The sequence below is a fragment of the Polypterus senegalus genome, chromosome 14, assembly GCF_016835505.1.
Source record: "Polypterus senegalus isolate Bchr_013 chromosome 14, ASM1683550v1, whole genome shotgun sequence".
Lineage (NCBI taxonomy): Eukaryota > Metazoa > Chordata > Cladistia > Polypteriformes > Polypteridae > Polypterus > Polypterus senegalus.
Genome location: NC_053167.1, coordinates 82,756,631 through 82,779,166, shown reverse-complemented (window position 1 = coordinate 82,779,166; position 22,536 = coordinate 82,756,631). Strand labels below are relative to the sequence as shown.

The following is a 22,536-nucleotide window of genomic DNA, read 5'->3' as shown; positions in this document are numbered from 1 at the left end:
TCATCAGTGCTTTATAAACGTTGAGCATAACCTCCTTGGACTTGTACTCCACACATTGTGTTATATAACCAGACATTCTATTAGCCTTCTTAATGGCTTCTGAACACTGTCGGGAAGCCGATAGCTTAGAGTCCACCATGACTCCTAAATCCTTCTCATAAGGTGTACTCTCGATTTTCAGACCTCTCAGTATGTATTCAAACTTAAAATGTATACTTCCTATGTGTAATACTTTACATTCACTGACATTAAATTTCATCTGCCACAAATCTGCCAAAGCCTGGATTTTGTTCTTCTGTAATGATTTAATGGATACCAAATTATCTGCTAATCCACCTATCTTGGTATAATTTGCAAAGTTAGCCTGCTTGTTACTTATGTTCCTATCTAAATCATTTATATGTATATTAAAAAGAGCAGGGGCCCCAGCACTGACCCCTGTGGAACACCACTCTTAAAATCGGCCAATTCTGATAAAGTTCCTCACACCATCACCCTCTGCTTCCTGTGTCTGAGCCAATTCTACGACCATCTAAAAACATCACCCTGAACTCCCATTTCTTTTAGGTTGATGTCCAGCCTTTCATGCACCATCCAATCAAATGCTTTTTGAAAGTCAATATAAATAATATCATAGGCTCCACTTTGATCATAACCTTTTGTTGCTTCCTCATTGAATTTCAGCATGTTGGTAAAGCACGACCTTCCTCTTCTGAACTCATGCTGACTATTCTGAAAAACTCCTGTACTTGCCATGTGCTGCTTAATATTAACCTTAATAATTCCTTTCATTAATTTTCCTGTGATGCACATTAAGCTTACTGCCCTATAGTTGCTTGAATCTGCCGTTGCCCTTTTTATATAATGGGATAATATTTTCCATTTTCCAGTCCATCTCCCCAGTGTGCACCTAAAAATATATGATAAGGGTTTATATATGTAAAGGTACTTGCTAGCTTCCTTAAGAACTTGAGGGTAAATATTATGTGTAGCTGTTGCTTTGTTTGATTTCTCCCTTTCTAAATCCTTGAGAACCTCCTTAGTAGTCCCATTTACCGCTGGGAGGTTATCCACTTTCTTACTTGTGAAGACCTCAGAAAAATGCAAGTTTAGTGCATCCACTATTTCACTGATCTTTTACTAGTGAAATATTGAAAGAATCTCTTTCAGTCACCTTTCACCTTATCTACTATATTCCTCTCCAACTGTTGTTTAGTCTCCCTAATATCCTTCTTAATGGATGCCCTCATGTTTTCATTCGCCCTACGAGTCACTTTGTAGTTATTAGTCTTACATGCCTTATACAGCCGTTTTTTTTCCTTTGCAGCTTCTTTTTTTTAACTCTTTATTAAACCACTGTGGAATTTTTTTTATTTTCTATTAATTCAACATTTAGGTATGTACCTGTCCTACATTACATGTAAAACATTTTTAAACCCATTCCTTTGCTCCTCGATTGTCTCCACACTTAAAAGCTTATCCCAGTCTATCCCCCTTTGTCTTTGCTGCATCTGCTCAAAATTTGCCCTACCAAAGTTAAGCTTAATTTCAGTCTTTGCATCGCACTCTTACAAAACACTGAGAATTGTATTATATTATGGTCACTTGACCCTAGTGGATCGATCACCTCTACATCCTCAATTCTAACCTGATTTTTAAGTCCTGATAAAAGGACTTAATATTTCAAAAATATTTAAAGACAAATAACTGAATGCAAAAGCATATCAGATTTGCATTTTGTAGTTATTTTCTATTAACATGCCCTAAGATTATGTAATTAAAAGTGAAAACATTAAAATTATGAAAAAAATATGTTTATGAAGATAACAGTAAAGGCATCTTTCCTGTGACTTAATGCTGTTAGTTTACAAGCAGCATGAGAAAAGCTTGTTTGCATACTTTTGAACATGCGGTTTCTATCTGCATGTAAAAAATAATAAATTCAAGAAATTAAGATTTGTAGGTTGTGAATAGAAGAGGTATAATTACACCAAAAGAAATGTAATTGTTTGAAGTGCAAATGCAATAACAAAAATGTGGAAAAAAAAATTAAAAGCAAATAGATATTTTGAATTCTTTTGTACTTGAAAGAAATTGTAGAATTTTGCTTAGTCAAATGATTTTACATGTTTTATATTTGTAAATTGTATGTTATGTCATATTTTTATAGCTCACTTATGATATACTAAAAGCATATTCTCAAACCCACTGAATCCAATTCAAATGCTGTGGATAAGGTGCAACATCCGTAGACAGGGACCAGTCCATCACAGGGCTATATAAAATCAATTTTAATATTAAAGCAAATGCAAAAATGTCTAAAAAGTCAAATATTTTATATAACTGCTGTAAAATGAGACAACAGGCCTTTAAGGGCTACCAACCATTGATAAAAATGCATCCTTCAAAATTACAACTAGAGGTCCATTTGCAGTTCCCAACTCAGTTAGAAATTCAAACCTAATACAATATTAAGAATAATCTTCATTTGTTGTACTTTTTTTGAAATGCTTGCGACATTCTGAAATATCATTTAGGAACCAAAAAGTATTAAGCAATATTGTTAAATGAGTTCATACAATTTATAAAAAGTTTGGCATCATTTAATATGCTCAATTTATTCTTAAATTATTTACATAATCAAATATTTTATTTACTACACTGCAGTGAATCATTACATCAGGTTCAGAAATATAAAAAAGGCATCCAACACACACCATATATACATTTATACAATATATACATACACATACATATATTTTTGTTAAAATGACAAGGAAAATGGATTAAATATAGATTTGTTTTTGGACTTGCTGTTGGAAGTTATCAAGGTCTTGCTGTCCATGTTAACTATGTCATCTTATTGCAGGATTGTGCTTCACACGTAGGAGGGCTCAAATGTTCTTCCATTCTATCGTCTTTCTTGACATTTGACCATGCAACATTAATATGGTAACGTTTTAAGTCTTCCTCACTGATACAGTCTGGGGCATTGCTCATAAGACAACGCCCACGGAAAGATTTTGGAAAAGCTATCACATCCCGTATACTTGAAGAACCAACAATGATTGAGATAAGTCTGTCCAAACCTACAGAAAAATAAACATTTAGTTTCCATTATTAATATATTTCAAAACTTATTTCAATATCTAGTTATTAAGTTAGCAAAGGACTTGATAATTTAAAACAAATGTAATGAGTAAATGTTTCTTTGAAATTAATCTACATATTTTTGCAGTCAATGGGTAAAACCATCGAAAATGGTTTGATAAGCATATATTTATACAGACTTTCAGTTAAAAATATAATACAACACCCAATAACCCAATACATTGAAAAATGCAAATAATCAACTGAGAAAAATGACAACTCACTACTAAAGCAAATTCAAGTTTAATAAATACATTTTTATTTGATGTATATTAAATAAACCACCTCTGTTTCAAACATTTTTTGAAATGGAAAAATGAAAACTAATGTAAAATCATACTGCAACATTTTGTGTGTGATGTATAAAGCATGCCTGTGTATGCATGTACAGTGGTGTGGAAAAACTATTTGCCCCCTTCCTGATTTCTTATTCTTTTGCATGTTTGTCACACAAAATGTTTCTGATCATCAAACACATTTAACCATTAGTCAAATATAACACAAGTAAACACAAAATGCAGTTTTTAAATGATGGTTTTTATTATTTAGGGATAAAAAAATATCCAAACCTACATGGCCCTGTGTGAAAAAGTAATTGCCACCTTGTTAAAAAATAACCTAACTGTGGTGTATCACACCGGAGTTCAATTTCCGTAGCCACCCCCAGGCCCGATTACTGCCACACCTGTTTCAATCAAGAAATCACTTAAATAGGAGCTGCCTGACACAGAGAAGTAGACCAAAAGCACCTCAAAAGCTAGACATCATGCCAAGATCCAAAGAAATTCAGGAACAAATGAGAACAGAAGTAATTGAGATCTATCAGTCTGGTAAAGGTTATAAAGCCATTTCTAAAGCTTTGGGACTCCAGCGAACCACAGTGAGAGCCATTATCCACAAATGGCAAAAACATGGAACAGTGGTGAACCTACCCAGGAGTGGCCGGCTGACCAAAATTACCCCAAGAGCACAGAGACGACTCATCTGAGAGGTCACAAAAGACCCCAGGACAACGTCTAAAGAACTGCAGGCCTCAATTAAGGTCAGTGTTCACGACTTCACCATAAGAAAGAGACTGGGCAAAAACGGCCTGCATGGCAGATTTCCAAGACGCAAACAACTGTTAAGCAAAAAGAACATTAGGGCTCGTCTCAATTTTGCTAAGAAACATCTCAATGATTGCCAAGACTTTTAGGAAAATACCTTGTGGACTGATGAGACAAAAGTTGAACTTTTTGGAAGGCAAATGTCCCGTTACATCTGGTGTAAAGGAACACAGCATTTCAGAAAAAGAACATCATACCAACAGTAAAATATGGTGGTGGTAGTGTGATGGTCTGGGGTTGTTTTGCTGCTTCAGGACCTGGAAGGCTTGCTGTGATAGATGGAACCATGAATTCTACTGTCTACCAAAAAATCCTGAAGGAGAATGTCCGGCCATCTGTTCATCAACTCAAGCTGAAGCGATCTTGGGTACTGCAACAGGACAATGACCCAAAACACACCAGCAAATCCACCTCTGAATGGCTGAAGAAAAACAAAATGAAGACTTTGGAGTGGCCTAGTCAAAGTCCTGACCTGAATCCAATTGAGATGCTATGGCATGACCTTAAAAAGGCGGTTCATGCTATAAAACCCTCAAATAAAGCTGAATTACAACAATTCTGCAACGATGAGTGGGCAAAAATTCCTCCAGAGCGCTGTAAAAGACTCATTCATTGCAAGTTATCGCAAACGCTTGATTGCAGTTATTGCTGCTAAGGGTGGCCCAACCAGTTATTAGGTTCAGGGGGCAATTACTTTTTCACACAGGGCCATGTAGGTTTGGATTTTTTTTTCTCCCTAAATAATAAAAAACATCATTTAAAAACTGCATTTTGTGTTTACTTGTGTTATATTTGACCAATGGTTAAATGTGTTTGATGATCAGAAACATTTTGTGTGACAAACATGCAAAAGAATAAGAAATCAGGAAAGGGGCAAATAGTTTTTCACATCACTGTATGTGGATTTTTCTGGCTACAGCAACTAGATGGCTTATTTACCACTTCTTTTGAGCTATTCTCACAGTTGAAGCCATTCTTGACTGACCTCTAGTGGCCATAGTCAAAATATTCTGACAAATCTGCAATATGATGAACCACTAAAGACACAGTAGATCCCCAATTGTACCTTAAAAAAATAAATAAAAACACTATTATTCAGGACACTTACCTTGGTTAGAAACAGGAAGTACCATCTGCAGACATTTTTTAATCCAATAGACACAATGACTAATTAATTCAACTTGCTTAATAAAAAATTGTTAAGAACTAATATGGAACCTGCCCTTAAAACATCATGTACAAGACAGGAACCAATATTTAGTTATACCAATGCTTTGGAATAAGGAATGGAAACTGGAGGAGAACAAGATAAAAACCCATACAGCCATAGAGAGAACACACAAGCGCAATCCATTTCACTTTATTTTCATTCAGCCTATCTTGGTAAGGGTCACGCCAAGTAGCACAAACCAGGCCACCCTAACACTAGCTAATTCTTGCTTTTATCCTCCCAGGCTCAGTGGGTCATAACTTGCACTTCCCCATGGGAGACTACATGCCCAAACCACCTCCACTGCCCATTTACTTGGAGATTATGTAGGACTAAATATTATTACCTTATTCGATGCATATATCCATGGTCAAAAGCATGTAACCTTGCTACCTCACAAGACTTTTGTTTTAGCCCAGTGTAATATAATAAACCAGATAAAAAGAATTATCTGCCAATCACCTTGGTACAACAACAAACTACACTAATGCTTGCAGCATATTCAAGACTGTTGCAACAAGCCAGTAGTTGGGTAGAGGTACATTTTAAGATTTGTTAACAGTCCATCCTTTTTCACCATCATATCAAACAAAGCTATATGCAAGAAGTGTTCACAGCCATATGAGGTACATAAAGCATTTTGAATAGATCCAATGTCCTTTCATTTAATGTACTGTACAACAAATTGATAGATAAACATTTGCCAGTATGCAAATAACAACTAGACACCTAATATAGCTTTTGTTTTAGTCTAGTCAATATCTATTTTCCTGGATGCTGAAGGCTGGGAGGTACTAAACAGGTGTCAAATAGAATACCACTACACTGTACACGGTTAATCAAAAAAAAAAGGGAGAAACCCTTTCCACTTTTTAACTTTATATATAAAGTTGGGGGAAATAAGTATTGAGCGTGTCAACATTTATTTTATATATACTGTATTTATATCGCTGTATCTGAGTGGGGAATCACAGCCCAGCAGCTGATTGGAAAGAGAATTATTGGGATACAGCATGAAGCACATGCTGCCTCAGCCATACTGCCTATTGAACTGCTCTCATACGGAAAACGCTTCAGAGCCTTTCTTCGCGGTTCAGAAACAGTTTCATCCCAAGAACTATAAACACACTCAATCAGTCCAGCAAGTGCTCCTTGTAGAACTGTTTGTACTTATTAGTACAATCACCTCACTGTAAACTTGCGATAGTTATAATATTGCACAACTTGAGCCACTTTATAAAGCGGGTATTTACATATGATGACGATATCGTTTTTAAGATGAAATGCAGCAAAATATGTTTACTATATTATACAGATAAAACTAACTTCATTTAAATAGTCTATATTGTTAAAAATTAAACACGTGAGGACATTGTGCCGCAGTGCTAGCGAGGAACTGGTGCTCCATTCACGGATTGTTCCTGCCTCGCGCTGTATTCTTCTAAACACGTACTATGAAGATATTTCAATGTTCCTTAAAAGTTTTGAGGAATCTGCGTTATAAGCTTACTGATGGCTTAATGTCTATTACAGAGCTAGTGGTGTGGCGATTGGGTATTTTGAAAAAGAAAAGGACGGACAGGAATTGGAGGTTAGTACATATGAAAGAGACAGTACTGCTGCAATAAAACTATTTCATCGAAGGTCGCGCATGGCAAAGCAAGCATCTTGCGTGAGGCAGGAACAATCACTGCGGCACCGTGTTCCCATGTTTAAAAAAATGCTTTAACTCATATCATCATGAAAATGATATCACGTATACATCTCAGTATTTTAAATTATTCAGACAGCTGTAATATTACGAATTTAATGGATTCTGTGTCCTGTCGGAGGAAGAGAAAGCCCAGAAGCACATAGTGATTCACATACATAGATCACATAGAAGATCAAATACAAAACAAAGCGTTTAACGTGCTACTTTAGTTACTACGGGATTTGAGAAACTAGTAAATTAAATGATTTTAAGAAGTTTATGATGCTCTACTTTAATGACAAAATAAACTAGGCGTTTAAAGTGGAAATTTCAAGATTAAAGTTGACATTTCGTGCTTTTTTCCCCCACTGTGTGCCTATTTTTTTTCTCTGTACCCTAAAAAGCTTTTATATGTCACTCAGATGGTGGGCTACGACTTGCCATTTCATGGCGACTTTGATATGTGACAACTTCTTTATTTCGGGCACTGTGTGACTTTGTGAACTTGAGCTTTCAAGTTTCTCCAACACTCTGTCACTCGATCAACTTCCTTTTGTTGTTTATACCACTTTTTAAACCCACAAATAGTACTTTTTCCTTGCCTCCATTTGGTATTTGCGGAAATTCTTCTATTCTCCCCTGTGCTTTTGCCATTGTCATTTCACAGAAGGCTGAGCTTAAGGGGCATTTACATTGATTTGCATATTCAAAGAGGCATAATTCTGGGAGTTGTTGGGACGGGACACCAGGCGTTTGCACATGCGTTACTTTTCACGCTGACCGGGATTTATGTAGCGGAAGAATGCGGAAGTTGGCGTTTGCACAGATTTATGCATTTGGAATTTTTTTGTGCGTACGAACATTTCCGCTTTTGTGCTTACACCATGTTATAGTGTGAGTTCTATGCACGGCGTTACATGAGGCCCCTGAAAACAAAGATTGTTCAGTATCATGGTTTAGAGGAAGGCTACAAAAAGCTATCTCAGACATTAAAACTGTCAGTTTCAACTGTAAGGAATGTAATCAGGAAATGGAAGGCCACAGGCACCGTTGTTGTTAAACCTAGGTCTGGCAGGCCAAGAAAAGTACAGAAGCAGCATATGCGCAGGACTGTGAGAATGGTTACAGACAACCCACAGATCACCTCCAAAGACTTGCAAGAACATCTTGCTGCAGATGGTGTATCTGTACATCATTCTACAAAGAATATCTGTATGGCAGGGTGATGAGAAAGAAGCCCTTTCTGCACTCATGCCACAAACAGAGTTGCTTGTTGTATGCAAATACTCATTTATACAAGCCAGATTCATTTTGGAACAAAGTGTTTTGGACTGAGGAGACAAAAATTGAGTTATTTGGTCATAACAAAAAGCGCTTTGCATGGCAGAACACCACCACCGCATTCCAAGAAAAACACCTGCTACCTACTGTCAAATTTGGTGAAGGTTCCATCATGCTGTGGGGCTGTGTGGCTAGTTCAGGGACTTGGGCCCTTGCTAAAGTTGAGGGTCGGATGAATTCAACCCAAATATCAACAAATTCTTCAGGATAATGTTCAAGCATTAGTCACAAAGTTGAAGTTACGCAGGGGTTGGATATTCCAAGAAGACAGACAATGACCCAAAACACAGTTCGAAATCTACAAAGGCATTCGTGCAGAGGGAGAAGTACAATGTTCTGGAATGGCCGTCACAGTCCCGACTTGAACATCATCGAAAATCTATGGGATGATTTGAAGCAGGCTTTCCATTCTCGGCAACCATAAAATTTAACTGAACTGGAGAGATTTTGTATGGAAGAATGGTCAAATACACCTCCATCCAGAATCCAGACACTCATCAAAGGCTATAGGAGGCTCAACTAAGTATTGATGTAATTTCTCTGTTGGGGTGCCCAAATTTATGCACCTGTCTAATTTTGTTATGATGCATATTGCATATTTTCTGTTAATCCAATAAACTTAATGTCACTGCTGAAATACCTCTGTCAAGGTTGTCATATATTAAAAGGAAGTTGCAACTTTGAAAGCTCAGCCAATGAAACACAAAAATCCAAAGAATTAAGAGGTGTTCCCAAACTTTTTCATAAAAATAAATTGCACATAACTTTATTTATGGCCTTTAATGTTGTGAATTGTTTATATTTGTGGATCTCTTCAGACTTCTGATGACATTTCTTGATGTTTGGTGAGAATTTCATATGACTAGCATCAGTGGAAATATACAGTATTTACTGAAAAAATATTGACGCATTTAATATGCATTTCCCCCACTATATGTATGGTGTGTGGCATAGCTGTGGACTTTCTCCAGATATTTAGGTTTTCATCCACATCTCTAAGACATACAGGTTAGGTTAATTAGCTTCCAGTATGTCATTTGACCAGCATCCTGTCCAGGATGTGCTACCATCTAGTGTCTGATTTTGCCAGGAAGAACTATGGCTCCCTAGAAATTTGGAATGGTAAATTTAGCATAGGAAATTGATGGATTTCATGTTACTGTTATTCAATACTGAAAAAAGACCAGCACTGAAAAAGAAGAAATGCTCATTTGTTGAGCTCTTAAGCACAGTTCTTCAAACTACTAAAATTCCATGATGTTCAGTAGAAAATGATGTATTACAATATTTACCCAATGCAATTCCACCATGAGGTGGAGCTCCACAATCTAGAGCTTCAATGAGGTGAGAAAGTAATTTGATATCCTCCTGAAAATCAAATTTCAAAATATTACAGTTAGTGAATATTATTTTAACTAATTACTGTAAATCATATGATCCATGATTTACTTACATTCAGTATCATTTGCAAGATGTATTTTTGCATTTCAGCATTGTGTATTCGTATAGATCCCCCACCAATTTCACATCCATTTAGAACCAAGTCATAGTGTTGGCTTCGAACCTATAGACAAGCACAAAATAAAACAAACATGTAGTTCTAACTCTTCCACATTTGTAACACAGTATCAATAATAAAGCTACTACCTTTCCAGGATCAGTATAGATTAGATGACTATCCTGGGGATGGGGTGCAGTGAAGGGATGATGAGCTGACTCCAGCTGGCTTGGGTGTTCATCTTTAGGAAGAAAAAGGGGAAAGTCCAGAACCCACAAGAAGTGGAAGGTGTTAGGATTCCTTACTGCCATTCCTTTCGACTCCAGAAGATCAGCACACTGGAGTCTCAGCTTCCCAAGAGCAGCGCACTAAAGGTATTATAGAATTAGTTAGCACAACTCATATCATATCCAGTAGGTGTGTTTTTTTATATAAATACTGCATACAGTACTGTATTACTCAATTCCCCTGGTTATGGAATTGGTATAAAAAAAAGTGTTGATCATTAATACCATTTTTACATTGTACATTTGTTCAGGTATCTCACCGATTCTGAAGTGTTTACACTGCCAAATTCAAATTTGGTTCTAACCATTAATTGTCCTAATGGACTGATAATTACTATCTAGTGCCCACCTAAAACCAATGCATTCAATGGCCAGACTTGCATTTATGAAAGACAAAAGCACATACTGGTGGTTAAGAGATGTAAATACTCTATGGAGTATAAAACAGAAAGCTATATAGTGTCACACAGCAAAACTCAGAAAATTAAAAAGCTGAACCATATAACTATGCTTTGATACTCTGCACTCCAACATGATCCATTTGCATTTCTACCATACAATCCACTAGTGATATGCACAGGCAGTCATGCAGTAAAATAACCATTTATAAAAAAAAAATAATAATAATAATAACTCAAATACCTAAATTTCCACATATTTAATAATGTGAAGTAGTTTTCTAGGAAAACAGGCTGAGAATTTTTAAAATGCAGCCCATAAATCACATCCATGTCTATTTTATACTGAAAGGCTAGTTTCACCCTTTCACTCCACCATGCAGAAATTATAAAGCATTGATCTTAGTCTTCATATCTGCAAGATTCCTGTGATAAAATCTGGATCGTTAAGCAGATGATTGCATTTTTGTTTTAGCAGTGCCCTTCATTGTGCCATCTATGAAGTGTGTTATGTAAAATATTGACTGACTGATAGCAGCAAGGTGCGGACATAGGCTGGCAGTTAATCAAAACTAAAAGCATTTTTTTTTTTCTATTGTGATTTAGTACAGAAAACAGAGCAGACAATTTGGATTTTCTGCCAAATGCACTAGTAGCTGCATTTCTGCAATTATGACTGCAAGGTTGAATACTCTTTTGGCTACCCATAAAGCAAACACAATACGATACTTGGAATTGCACACCTTGAAAAAAGTAAAAAAAAAAAAACTGTATATAAAGAGATAATACTGGTGTGTGAAAAAGTCTTTGGTAATGTATCGGAAACCACAGATGGAAACTGGAAAAGGTTAAAATATATTAAACTACCTGGTGTGGTCTTTGGGACAAAAAACAACCCGAAGACTCTCTAGTAGTATAACTATAGTTGTGGACTCTGAGAGGCGTTGACTAACTCTTAAAAATTACCCAGAGCAGAGAATGTGGACCCACCTGTTCTTGCTGCCACACTGGCTTTTGTAAAAAGGCACGGAGAATAACATCTCTTAGCGGTATAGTTAGTATATGAGTCCTATTAATCTTTGTCTTGAGAAAATACCTCCAGATAGACAATGTTTTAAGTGAAAACTTCAAGCCTTGCCCTCCCGTTGCTGAGGTGTTTCACTTGCACATTTTTGAGCCATGGTGTTTGTTTCATTTCATTGTGTCTCTTCATCTGTGTCATCAGCAAAACGGTGTTTGCTGCACACAGGTCTTTCGTAGTGAGAAGAGAGGTGAATGCAAGTGGCAAAAAAATGTAAAAGTGCATGCATGCATGCACGATCTAGTGGCTTTGGTCGAGCGTGAGCAGAGTAGACTGCTTCATACAAAAACATTATCAAGATAATTAACAGAAGTAAATATGTTTCTGATAAAATTGTAAACACTGAAAACTAATATAGTGTGTCCCCTTAATTGCTCATTTAAAATGATGAAGTGTTCAATAAAATACACATTTTACATTGCAATTCAAAAATGTTTCTCAAAGGACACTAGATACAGTGCATCCGGAAAGTATTCACAGCGCATCATTTTTTCCACATTTTGTTATGTTACAGCCTTATTCCAAAATGGATTAAATGAATTTTTTCCTCAGAATTCTACACACAACACCCCATAATGACAACAAGAAAGAGGTTTTTGCAAAAATAAAAAAATTGAGAAAGCACAAGTATTCACAGCCTTTGTCATGAAGCTCAAAATTGAGCTCAGATGCATCCTGTTTCCCCTGATCATCCTTGAGATGTTTCTGCAGCTTAACTGGAGCTCACCTGTGGTAAATTCAGTTGATTGGACATGATTTGGAAAGGCACACACCTGTCTATATAAGGTCCCACAGATGACAGTTCATGTCAGAGCACAAACCAAACATGAAGTCAAAGGAATTGTCTGTAGACCTCCAAGACAGGATTGTCTCGTGGCACAAATCTGGGGAAGGTTACAGAAAAGTTTCTCCTGCTTTGAAGGTCCCAATGAGCACAGTCATCCGTAAGTGGAAGAAGTTCAAGAAGTGGAAGAAGTTCCTAGAGCTGGCCGGCCATCTAAACTGAGCGATTGGGGGAGAAGGGCCTTAGTCAGGGAGGTGACTAAGAACGTGATGGTCACTCTGTCAGAGCTCCAGAGGTCCTCTGTGGAGAGAGGAGAACCTTCCAGAAGGACAACCATCTCTGCAGCAATCCACCAATCAGGCCTGTATGGTAAAGTGGCTAGATGGAAGCCACTCCTTAGTAAAAGGCACATGGCGGCCCACCTGGAGTTTGCCAAAAGGCACCTGAAGGACTCCCAGACCATGTGAATCAAAATTCTCTGGTCTGATGAGACAAAGATTGAACTCTTTGGTGTGAATGCCAGGCGTCACGTTTGGAGGAAACCAGGCACCACTCATCACCAGGCCAATACCATCCCTACAGTGAAGCATGGTGGTGGCAGCATTATGCTGTGGGGATGTTTTTCAGCGGCAGGAACTGGAAGACTAGTCAGGATAAAGGGAAAGATGACTGCAGCAATGTACAGAGACATCCTGGATGAAAACCTGCTTCAGAGCGTTCTTGACCTCAGACTGGGGCAACGGTTCATCTTTCAGCAGGACAACGACCCTAAGCACAGAGCCAAGATATCAAAGACGTGGCTTAAGGACAACTCTGTGAATGTCCTTGAGTGACCCAGACAGAGCCCAGACGTAATCCAATTGAGCATCTCTGGAGAGATCTTAAAATGGCTGTGCACTGACGCTTCCCATCCAACCTGATAGAGCTTGAGAGGTGCTGCAAAAAGGAATGGGCGAAACTGGCCAAGGATAGGTGTGCCAAGCTTGTGGCACCATATTCAAAAAGACTTGAGGCTGTAATTGCTGCCAGAGGTGCATCAACAAAGTATTGAGCAAAGGCTGTGAATACTTACAGTGGTGTGAAAAACTATTTGCCCCCTTCCTGATTTCTTATTCTTTTGCATGTTTGTCACACAAAATGTTTCTGATCATCAAACACATTTAACCATTAGTCAAATATAACACAATTAAACACAAAATGCAGTTTTTAAAATGATGGTTTTTATTATTTAGGGAGAAAAAAAAAATCCAAACCTACATTGGCCCTGTGTGAAAAAGTAATTGCCCCCTAAACCTAATAACTGGTTGGGCCACCCTTAGCAGCAATAACTGCAATCAAGCATTTGCAATGAGTCTTTTACAGCGCTCTGGAGGAATTTTGGCCCACCCATCTTTGCAGAATTGTTGTAATTTAGCTTTATTTGAGGGTTTTCTAGCATGAACCACCTTTTTAAGGTCATGCCATAGCATCTCAATTGGATTCAGGTCAGGACTTTGAATAGGCCACTACAAAGTCTTCATTTTGTTTTTCTTCAGCCATTCAGAGGTGGATTTGCTGGTGTGTCTTGGGTCATTGTCCTGTTGCAGCACCCAAGATCGCTTCAGCTTGAGTTGACGAACAGATGGCCGGACATTCTCCTTCAGGATTTTTGGTAGACAGTAGAATTCATGGTTCCATCTATCACAGCAAGCCTTCCAGGTCCTGAAGCAGCAAAACAACCCCAGACCATCACACTACCACCACCATATTTTACTGTTGGTATGATGTTCTTTTCTGAAATGCTGTGTTCCTTTTACGCCAGATGTAACGGACATTTGCCTTCCAAAATTTCAACTTTTGTCTCATCAGTCCACAAGGTATTTTCCCAAAAGTCTTGGCAATCATTGAGATGTTTGTTAGCAAAATTGAGACGAGCCCTAATGTTCTTTTTGCTTAACAATGGTTTGCGTCTTGGAAATCTGCCATGCAGGCCGTTTTTGCCCAGTCTCTTTCTTATGGTGGAGTCGTGAACACTGACCTTAATTGAGGCAAGTGAGGCCTGCAGTTCTTTAGACGTTGTCCTGGGGTCTTTTGTGACCTCTCGGATGAGTCGTCTCTGTGCTCTTGGGATAATTTTGGTCGGCCGGCCACTCCTGGGAAGGTTCACCACTGTTCCATGTTTTTGCCATTTGTGGATAATGGCTCTCACTGTGGTTCGCTGGAGTCCCAAAGCTTTAGAAATGGCTTTATAACCTTTACCAGACTGAGAGATCTCAATTACTTCTGTTCTCATTTGTTCCTGAATTTCTTTGGATCTTGGCATGATGTCTAGCTTTTGAGGTGCTTTTGGTCTACTTCTCTGTGTCAGGCAGCTCCTATTTAAGTGATTTCTTGATTGAAACAGGTGTGGCAGTAATCAGGCCTGTGGGTGGCTACGGAAATTGAGCTCAGGTGTGATACACCACAGTTAGGTTATTTTTTAACAAGGGGGCAATTACTTTTTCACACAGGGCCATGTAGGTTTGGATTTTTTTTCTCCCTAAATAATCAAAACCATAATTTAAAAACTGCATTTTGTGTTTACTTGTGTTATATTTGACTAATGGTTAAATGTGTTTGATGATCAGAAACATTTTGTGTGACAAACATGCAAAAAAAAAAGAATAAGAAATCAGGAAGGGGGCAAATAGTTTTTCACACCACTGTATGTACATGTGATTTCTCAGTTTTGTTTATTTTTAATAAATTTGCAAAAACCTCAAGTAAACTTTTTTCACGTTGTCATTATGGGGTGTGGTGTGTAGAATTCTGAGGAAAAAAATTAATTTAATCCATTTTGGAATAAGGCTGTAACATAACAAAATGTGGAAAAAGTGATGCGCTGTGAATAATTTCCGGATGCACTGTCATTTGCTATGGCAAATAATTAGAGCTTGTGGCAGACTGCAAGGTTCAATGCCTGGCAGGGATGCCCCTTCACTATATATTCAGAGGGAGCAGCCCTGGACGGTGCAATACCTCCCCCTGGACACTGGGTGGCCGCCCCCCTGGGTTGGAGTGGTGCCTGAGCCTCCTGCAGGGCTCCATGGGAGATGAAGTTTTCCACAGCCCTGTTGGGATCTGGGGTGGCCACCAGGTGGCGCTACATGGGTCTCCGAGCCCAGCTGGATGAATCTTCAGCCACACCCGGGAGTGCAACCGGAAACAGGTGATCAAGCACCTGGAGCAGTTCCGGGTGGGCCATAAAAGGAGCCAGCAACCACCACTCAGGGGCCAGAGTCAGGAGAAGGAGGACAAAGCTTGACAAGAGGAGTGGTGGTGCCAGAAGGGAGTGTTTTGTGTTTGTGGATTGTGCCTGTTGGGACTGTGTTGTGCCTGTTGGGTTCACAGGGAAGACGTGCACCACAGGTGAAGAAAATAAATATTTGTTGTATTTTTCCACGTGCCTCAGCATCAGTCTATGCCGGGTCGGGCACAATATAGCTCCTCTATTACAAGCTGTAAATACAACCTATGGAAGGGTATCTACACCTGTCAGAAATACCCATAATATCTTATAAACACTTAAGAACATGCCTTTATGTTCTTGGACCAAATATGCTTACTGTGATTTCATGCTTTCCTGCTGCAAGGATTAAGACATCTCCTGGTTTGGCACGCATCGTTTGGCAGATCTTTTCTCTTTGATCCTCTGTAAGATGCTTGTTAAGTGGAGATTTCCAAGATCCATCTAATTTTAGGAATACTACACTCACTTCCTGTAAGAAATTAACATATCAAATTAAGTAAAACTATTTGAAATACACATCTAAACAATTACCCGATAATAGATTTTAATATATATTAAGCAGTTGTTAAAGGACAACAGGATATGTAGTCTACAAGAAAATGTGCTTAAATAATATAATTATACTTGCAAATGTTAATACAGTTGTAAACTTTAGACACCCACAAATGACAATAGAGGGAAAAAAATGTTCCTAGCTTGCTGCTTTAACTCTTAAAACTCATTTGGCTTTTCAGACAGTTGTCATGTAGCACCCACCTAAATGTAAAGCACTAGGATATAAAGCAGGTGAATACATAGGCAAATGTCAGCGTCAAGACTTTCACCCACAATTTCAAACAGCTTACAGGTGATGCCTTTACTCAGTGTGCTCAAGTTAACTAACGTATTCCAAATAAATATTTTGGTTTAATTTTTATGGTCCTTAAAGTTGTCTAAAGTTCCAGTTTCCACTATAGAGGCAGTAAATATTGCCTGTTGCACTGCTGCTTCACTGCCTTCTGGCAAAAGTGATGCATAGAAAACAGATGCTATGAAATGAATGGTGTATAGAGGTCACAAATACAGCACGTATGAGAAAAGGGAAATCGTGCTGCTTTCTCTGATGAAGAGTAGCTGTAAATTGTGATGAGTACTCAAGCAGCCCTACTGCTAAACCAAACAAATGGATTCCCATACAATGCAGCCAACAATAACTTAAGAGTACTGTGTTTCTTAAACCAATTGGTCAAGACCAAAGAAACAAAAACTTCAGTATTTTATACCTTTATTTTTGTGATGAGTTCTTGGAGTGATAGAATTATGCTGTGGATGAAATCAAAACTAAACAACCACAGAAAACTAAACTTTTTTTTATCACAAAGAGAGACATTAATAAGTCCATAAATGGGACAAATACACTGTAGAATGTTTCATGGATTCATGCACACAAGTGACAAACCCGAGGATTCCATTAACCACAGTGGCAGGGCTGGCAATAATAAAAATAAACAAAAGCAAAATAAAGAGCAGCAGGATAATGTCGACAAAGGATGACATAAGTGTGAATCTAATGTATCTGGTAGAAATCAAACCAAAAAAAAAAAAGTCTACATGGCTTTGAAAGAGGCCCACTTATTTCAGACTCTGTAGAAAATTTCAAGATACTTTTTAGTTAACTATACGATAGTAATTTCTAACAATATTATTTACAACAAATTAGGCATAGATCTCAGATTTGTGTCAATAGGTTCACTACAAATGTTAACTGTTGTGATGTTTTATGTAGTTGACCCAGCATTAGAACTTTGCTGACACAAACAGACCCAATAAAAGGTACAAAAATTAGCCAGCAATTTCTCAGGTCAATGCCTAATAGAGTATTGTGTGTTGACACTTACTTTTGACTGAGAAATTTACCAGAATAGCATATCTGGATGAAAATTTCTATTAGTGTGGTGAAGATTTTTTGCACACCTGAACAATAATTATACCTGATTAAAATCCATCTTTGTTTTTTGCAGGAAAGCGACATCTTTACTTTTAAAGTATTCCTGAAAATAAATGCAAAAAATCTGCAATTAAAAGATGCAAATCAAACAGGAAAAATAATGATACTGCATATTTTGAACATTTGTTAAAAATTAAATTCACAGCTAATGTACAGTATATAAAGCCCAGAATAAAAGTCTGTAATACAAAAAAGAATGTTGAGTATCAATTACTAGACCATTTTTTCCCCCATCTCTGGTGTTAAAAAGTTTAAGACAGGTTAACTTCTTACATACCAGTAAAACAAAATGCATTTATTAGACTTAATGTTTGTTTTAGTATACAGAATACCTGAGCAAGTACAACACTAGTAAAAACCTGAGTGTGGAGTCTAAAAGGACAATAAAAACTGGTCAAGAGATAACTAAAATTACACATCCAGGAAATGTTTACAACAAATGATTATAGGATAACTTGAATAATAATTACTAACCACTGCCAACGGCTAAAACAAACAGACAGGCAACACGTAGACCACCGCAGTTAGAGGGGTCCACCCGTTCAAAAAGTGCCTCTGTCTACTACAGTATCTTTCTGTCAATTTAACGATTGCATCACTATATGACATAACAACAACAAACAGAGTTCAGATATGCATTGTGGCCTATGGATATACAACATGCTATTTTGTCACAGCATGCTTTCATTTTCAATTAGACATTACTGTTAAATTTCTTTAGTTATTGGTTCAGATGTGCTGTCAGAAGGTGAACAGAGAGCATACACAACACCTGCAACAACATATTGTTCACATTTACCATTCAACCATTGATGCCACCGAATATCAATGTATAATCTGATGCTACAGAAAGGTTTTTCCCTTGAATCAGGTTATGTTTATTTTTAAAAATGCAATGTGTTCTCTGCACACACAAAACACATTTATATGTCTAATAAAGTTTATTTTTTATGAAACTTTTACTGTAGACAGTTCATTGTAAACAGGAGCTTGCTCTGCCAGACCAGGGTAACAAGAGCAGTGATTTTGATTTTTGCAGTTCAAAAGCACTTGCCTCTACTTTGTGTGTCATCTTAATGCAGCTTTAGGTTGGTTTAGAAATGTGACACTCCGTGAGCCGAGACATTGTTCCACCCAGTTTTAAACTTCAAGTCATGGTTGTCTCTACACATATATGTTATACGTCTGAATTCAGCAAGACTAGGTGCAGAATTGGCAATGTTTTATTATCTACAAATTTCTTTATTTTGAATCTCAGAGTTTTGTTGCAACTTTTATACATTGACTGTAGAGGCTCATTAAAAACAAAACGTCAATTTTCAAAGCCAGCAGCTCATTGCTTGAGGTATTTCTAAACCTCTCAATTTTTCACTAAGATATGCATACAGTTATTTCAATAGGTGATGTAAATAATGGTTTAGATAGATAGATAGATACTTTATTAATCCCAAGGGGAAATTCACATAATCCAGCAGCAGTATACTGATACAAAGAAACAATATTAAATGAAATAGTAATAAAAATGAAAAAATGAAAAAAATAAAAATAAAATTAATGTTAGCATTTACTCTCCAGGGTGGAATTGAAGAGTCGCATAGTGTGGGGGAGGAACGATCTCCTCAGTCTGTCAGTGGAGCAAGGCAGTGACAAAAGTCTGTCACTGAAGCTACTCCTCTGCCTAGAGATGACACTGTTCAGTGGATTATTCATGATTGACAGGCGTTTGCTTAATGCCCGTCGCTCTGCCACAGATGTTAAACTGTCCAACTTTACTCCTACAATACAGCCTGCCTTCTTAACAAGTTTGTCCAGGCGTGAGGAGTCTTTCATCTTTATGCTGCCACCCCAGCACACCACCGCGTTGAAGAGTTTACTTTGATTGTTTTACCAAATTTTTACTCAACCTAAACAATGTATCTTATTGATAACTGAAATTCATCTAAAATTATACAGTATATATAAAATACAGTACATCATAATAAAATATAAAACTTCTACTTACCAATCCCTCACGTACACATATACCTCTAACAGATCCATTCAAATCACTCAATGCATCTTTAATAAACTTAATATTGGTGTCTCTGAAACAGTCTTGAAGGTCAACAATCTAGGATTAGAAAGCAGTAAATTCTATTAGCTATAATTCTTACATACATATTGGATCCCACAAAAATCCAATTAAGAAAATAGCCCCATTACACTTAAAAGCTGTGACAAAAGCAGACTATTTCCAAAACATTATGACAACAAGAGGACTGTCTTCTAAATACAAATACAGATGAAATACTGTTGTAACAAAATTCATGGGACCATAAAAATATTTTATATATGTTATAATGAATACAGGGAAAATACATAATCTATTGTGACCGGTGTCATCTGCGATTCACCATCACTAAAGGCAGCCATACAAAGACAGCTCCATAGCTGTTCTACTGCATCTAGTAAAGAGTAAACCAATGGCAAAGTAACTGGTTGTCCTCTACAGGATGAGGTTTACCATGTAACGTGGTTGTTGCATATTGTGTAGAACATTTAACATTCTTCTAATCTGAAGATGGGAGCTAAAGCAGGACGACTGTACATTTTGTTGCTCCTATCATGAGTGCTGAAGCAACAGCTCCTGTTTTGAATGATGCCTTGAGACCAAAGTTATTATAGTTTTTACCCTTTTATATTAGTTTTTATTTCTATATTTTTTCTGACTTTACTTCGAAATTCAGTTTAGTTTTAGTTTTCCTTCATCATGTATTTTAGTTTTAGTTTAGTTTTTATTTCACAAAGACATTTCTATTTTATTTTTATATCTATTAGTTTCAGTTTTAGTTTTAGTAATTATGGCATGGAGCTCCTACGGAGTTTAGTTTTGTATCACAATCAGACAGAACTGTACACTTATCAGATTTGGATACAAGTTTAATGTTAGTGGAAGCTACATGGTTTACTATCTGGTTTTGTTTTTGTCTGATTAAAACAAGCATAATCAAAACTAGATACTGAATATGAAAATTTTACACAATTTTATAATTTTTAAAATATTTTCTCATGAAAATCCTGGGGCTTAGGAAGAACAGGGCTGTTAGACTTGAATCAGTGTGCAGACCATACCTAGCTGTATTGAGGGAAGCAAAATAAAACAAGCATGTAGTGTCGAGGTTAGGGTCAGTGAGACTTGAATAGCCCAACATAAAGGACAGTTAACCCATAATGAGCAGAGCAAGAGCAGGTAATAGGAGTATGGACAGGTATAAAACAACATAGACAGCATCTGAGATTAATAACATATACATTATCTAAACCGGTTTATCCAGAGTAGGATCGCAGGAGACCTGGAGCCTACCACAGCAGGTTTAGATGTAAGGCAGGAAAAATCCCAGATATGCAATATGTATGACATTGTCGGGCAACTATAACTAATATAATTCTGCTAATGGATTACTTTCACAATATCAGGTATTTAGAGTTGTGAATATGAACTAAAAAAGAGTAATCAATAAATATAGAATAAATACAAAAACCCATTAGTATGTTTAGTTTTTCATCACTTGGCAGACTCTCTTTGCCTACCTACCTTTGTTTGTATCGCTTCATTGTTAAACGATGTTTTTAAAGCAAAAGTGATTTGTCAGTAACAATATGCTGATCTTGTAAGATGACCTAGTCAGTCTCTTGATCAGTGCAGTTTTATTTTCTAAAACCAGGAGTGGTCACCCCTGACTTTCTTTTATACTCAGATATGAGGATGGATATTTGAGGAGTAAACTGCAAGACAATGATTATATTTTTATATTATGTACATTAACAACAAATCAAATCAAATGAATAATATATTGAACAATTATTATAAAAGTAAAGTTGAATAAATTGGACTCTGCTGCTGCACAAATAAAAAATAAATTGAGCATGTGTTCAGGTAAAGAACCACTTCCGGGTGATCAAATTTGGCCCAAAAGTTAATACAGATCTACAATTCTGGTGTAACAACCACATGCTGAATTTCATCCATCTATCTAGTTGCGTTTTTGAGTTATCGTGTTTATGCACACTCACAATTCCAAAAAAAGATATTTTTGGACTCTGGGAGGTCTATAACATCAAGATTCATCAAAATATTGAGGTCAGATTTTTTCACGATTACTATACTTTCTCTATACTTCGTATATGAGAAAGTCAAAACGATTTCTTCTGTGCAAAGTGGCAGGTTAATTGCTGTCAACAAAAAGCAGTCACCTGAGAAATAAACTGAAACGTTACTCACTCATGATTTTTCTGTCCATATGGTAATGTTTTGTTGACCAGCAAATTCTGATTTCAGCCATTTGAATTACATCTTGATATACAATAATCGCAAAGAAAGCTGGCACGTAAATCGATTTCTATTTCACTTGCTTTACGCGCCCACATTCAGCTCACTCTGTCACCGCAAATGCTGTGTGAACAGCCTCCCTTGGTCACCAGCTGGCGTTCACTGGATAAATATGTGCGGGCGGCTCGTGGTGGATGACTTTCTATTTTAAAGTTAAAACTTACAAGGGTTAAAGACTAAACGACAAGAATATTCATTCTAAAACAAATAATAATTTACTGAAATATTTTTAGTTTTCTATTTCAGTTAGTCTTTCCAGCTACTTTAATAGTTTTGTTTAGTTTTATTTTTTCATTTCGGTTTTGTTAATTTTATTTCAGTTTACGAAAATGTTTTTTTAATAATAGTTTCAGTTTTGATTTTA

General features: G+C 37.0%; 1 protein-coding gene across 1 annotated transcript in view; it reads right to left on the bottom strand.

The window, feature by feature from the left end:
- Positions 1-2,288: 2,288 nt before the first annotated feature.
- The window catches only part of dars2 (aspartyl-tRNA synthetase 2, mitochondrial), a 36,754-nt gene continuing 16,506 nt past the window's right edge, over positions 2,289-22,536 (bottom strand). Inside the window, exons 11-17 of the mRNA XM_039735628.1 lie at positions 19,806-19,913; positions 17,787-17,846; positions 16,133-16,285; positions 10,148-10,366; positions 9,954-10,064; positions 9,793-9,868; positions 2,289-3,089 (exon numbers count right to left, since the gene is read on the bottom strand). Coding sequence (XP_039591562.1) covers positions 2,851-3,089; positions 9,793-9,868; positions 9,954-10,064; positions 10,148-10,366; positions 16,133-16,285; positions 17,787-17,846; positions 19,806-19,913 — 966 coding nt within the window. The 3' untranslated portion in view covers positions 2,289-2,850. The remainder of the gene's footprint in view (positions 3,090-9,792; positions 9,869-9,953; positions 10,065-10,147; positions 10,367-16,132; positions 16,286-17,786; positions 17,847-19,805; positions 19,914-22,536) is intronic.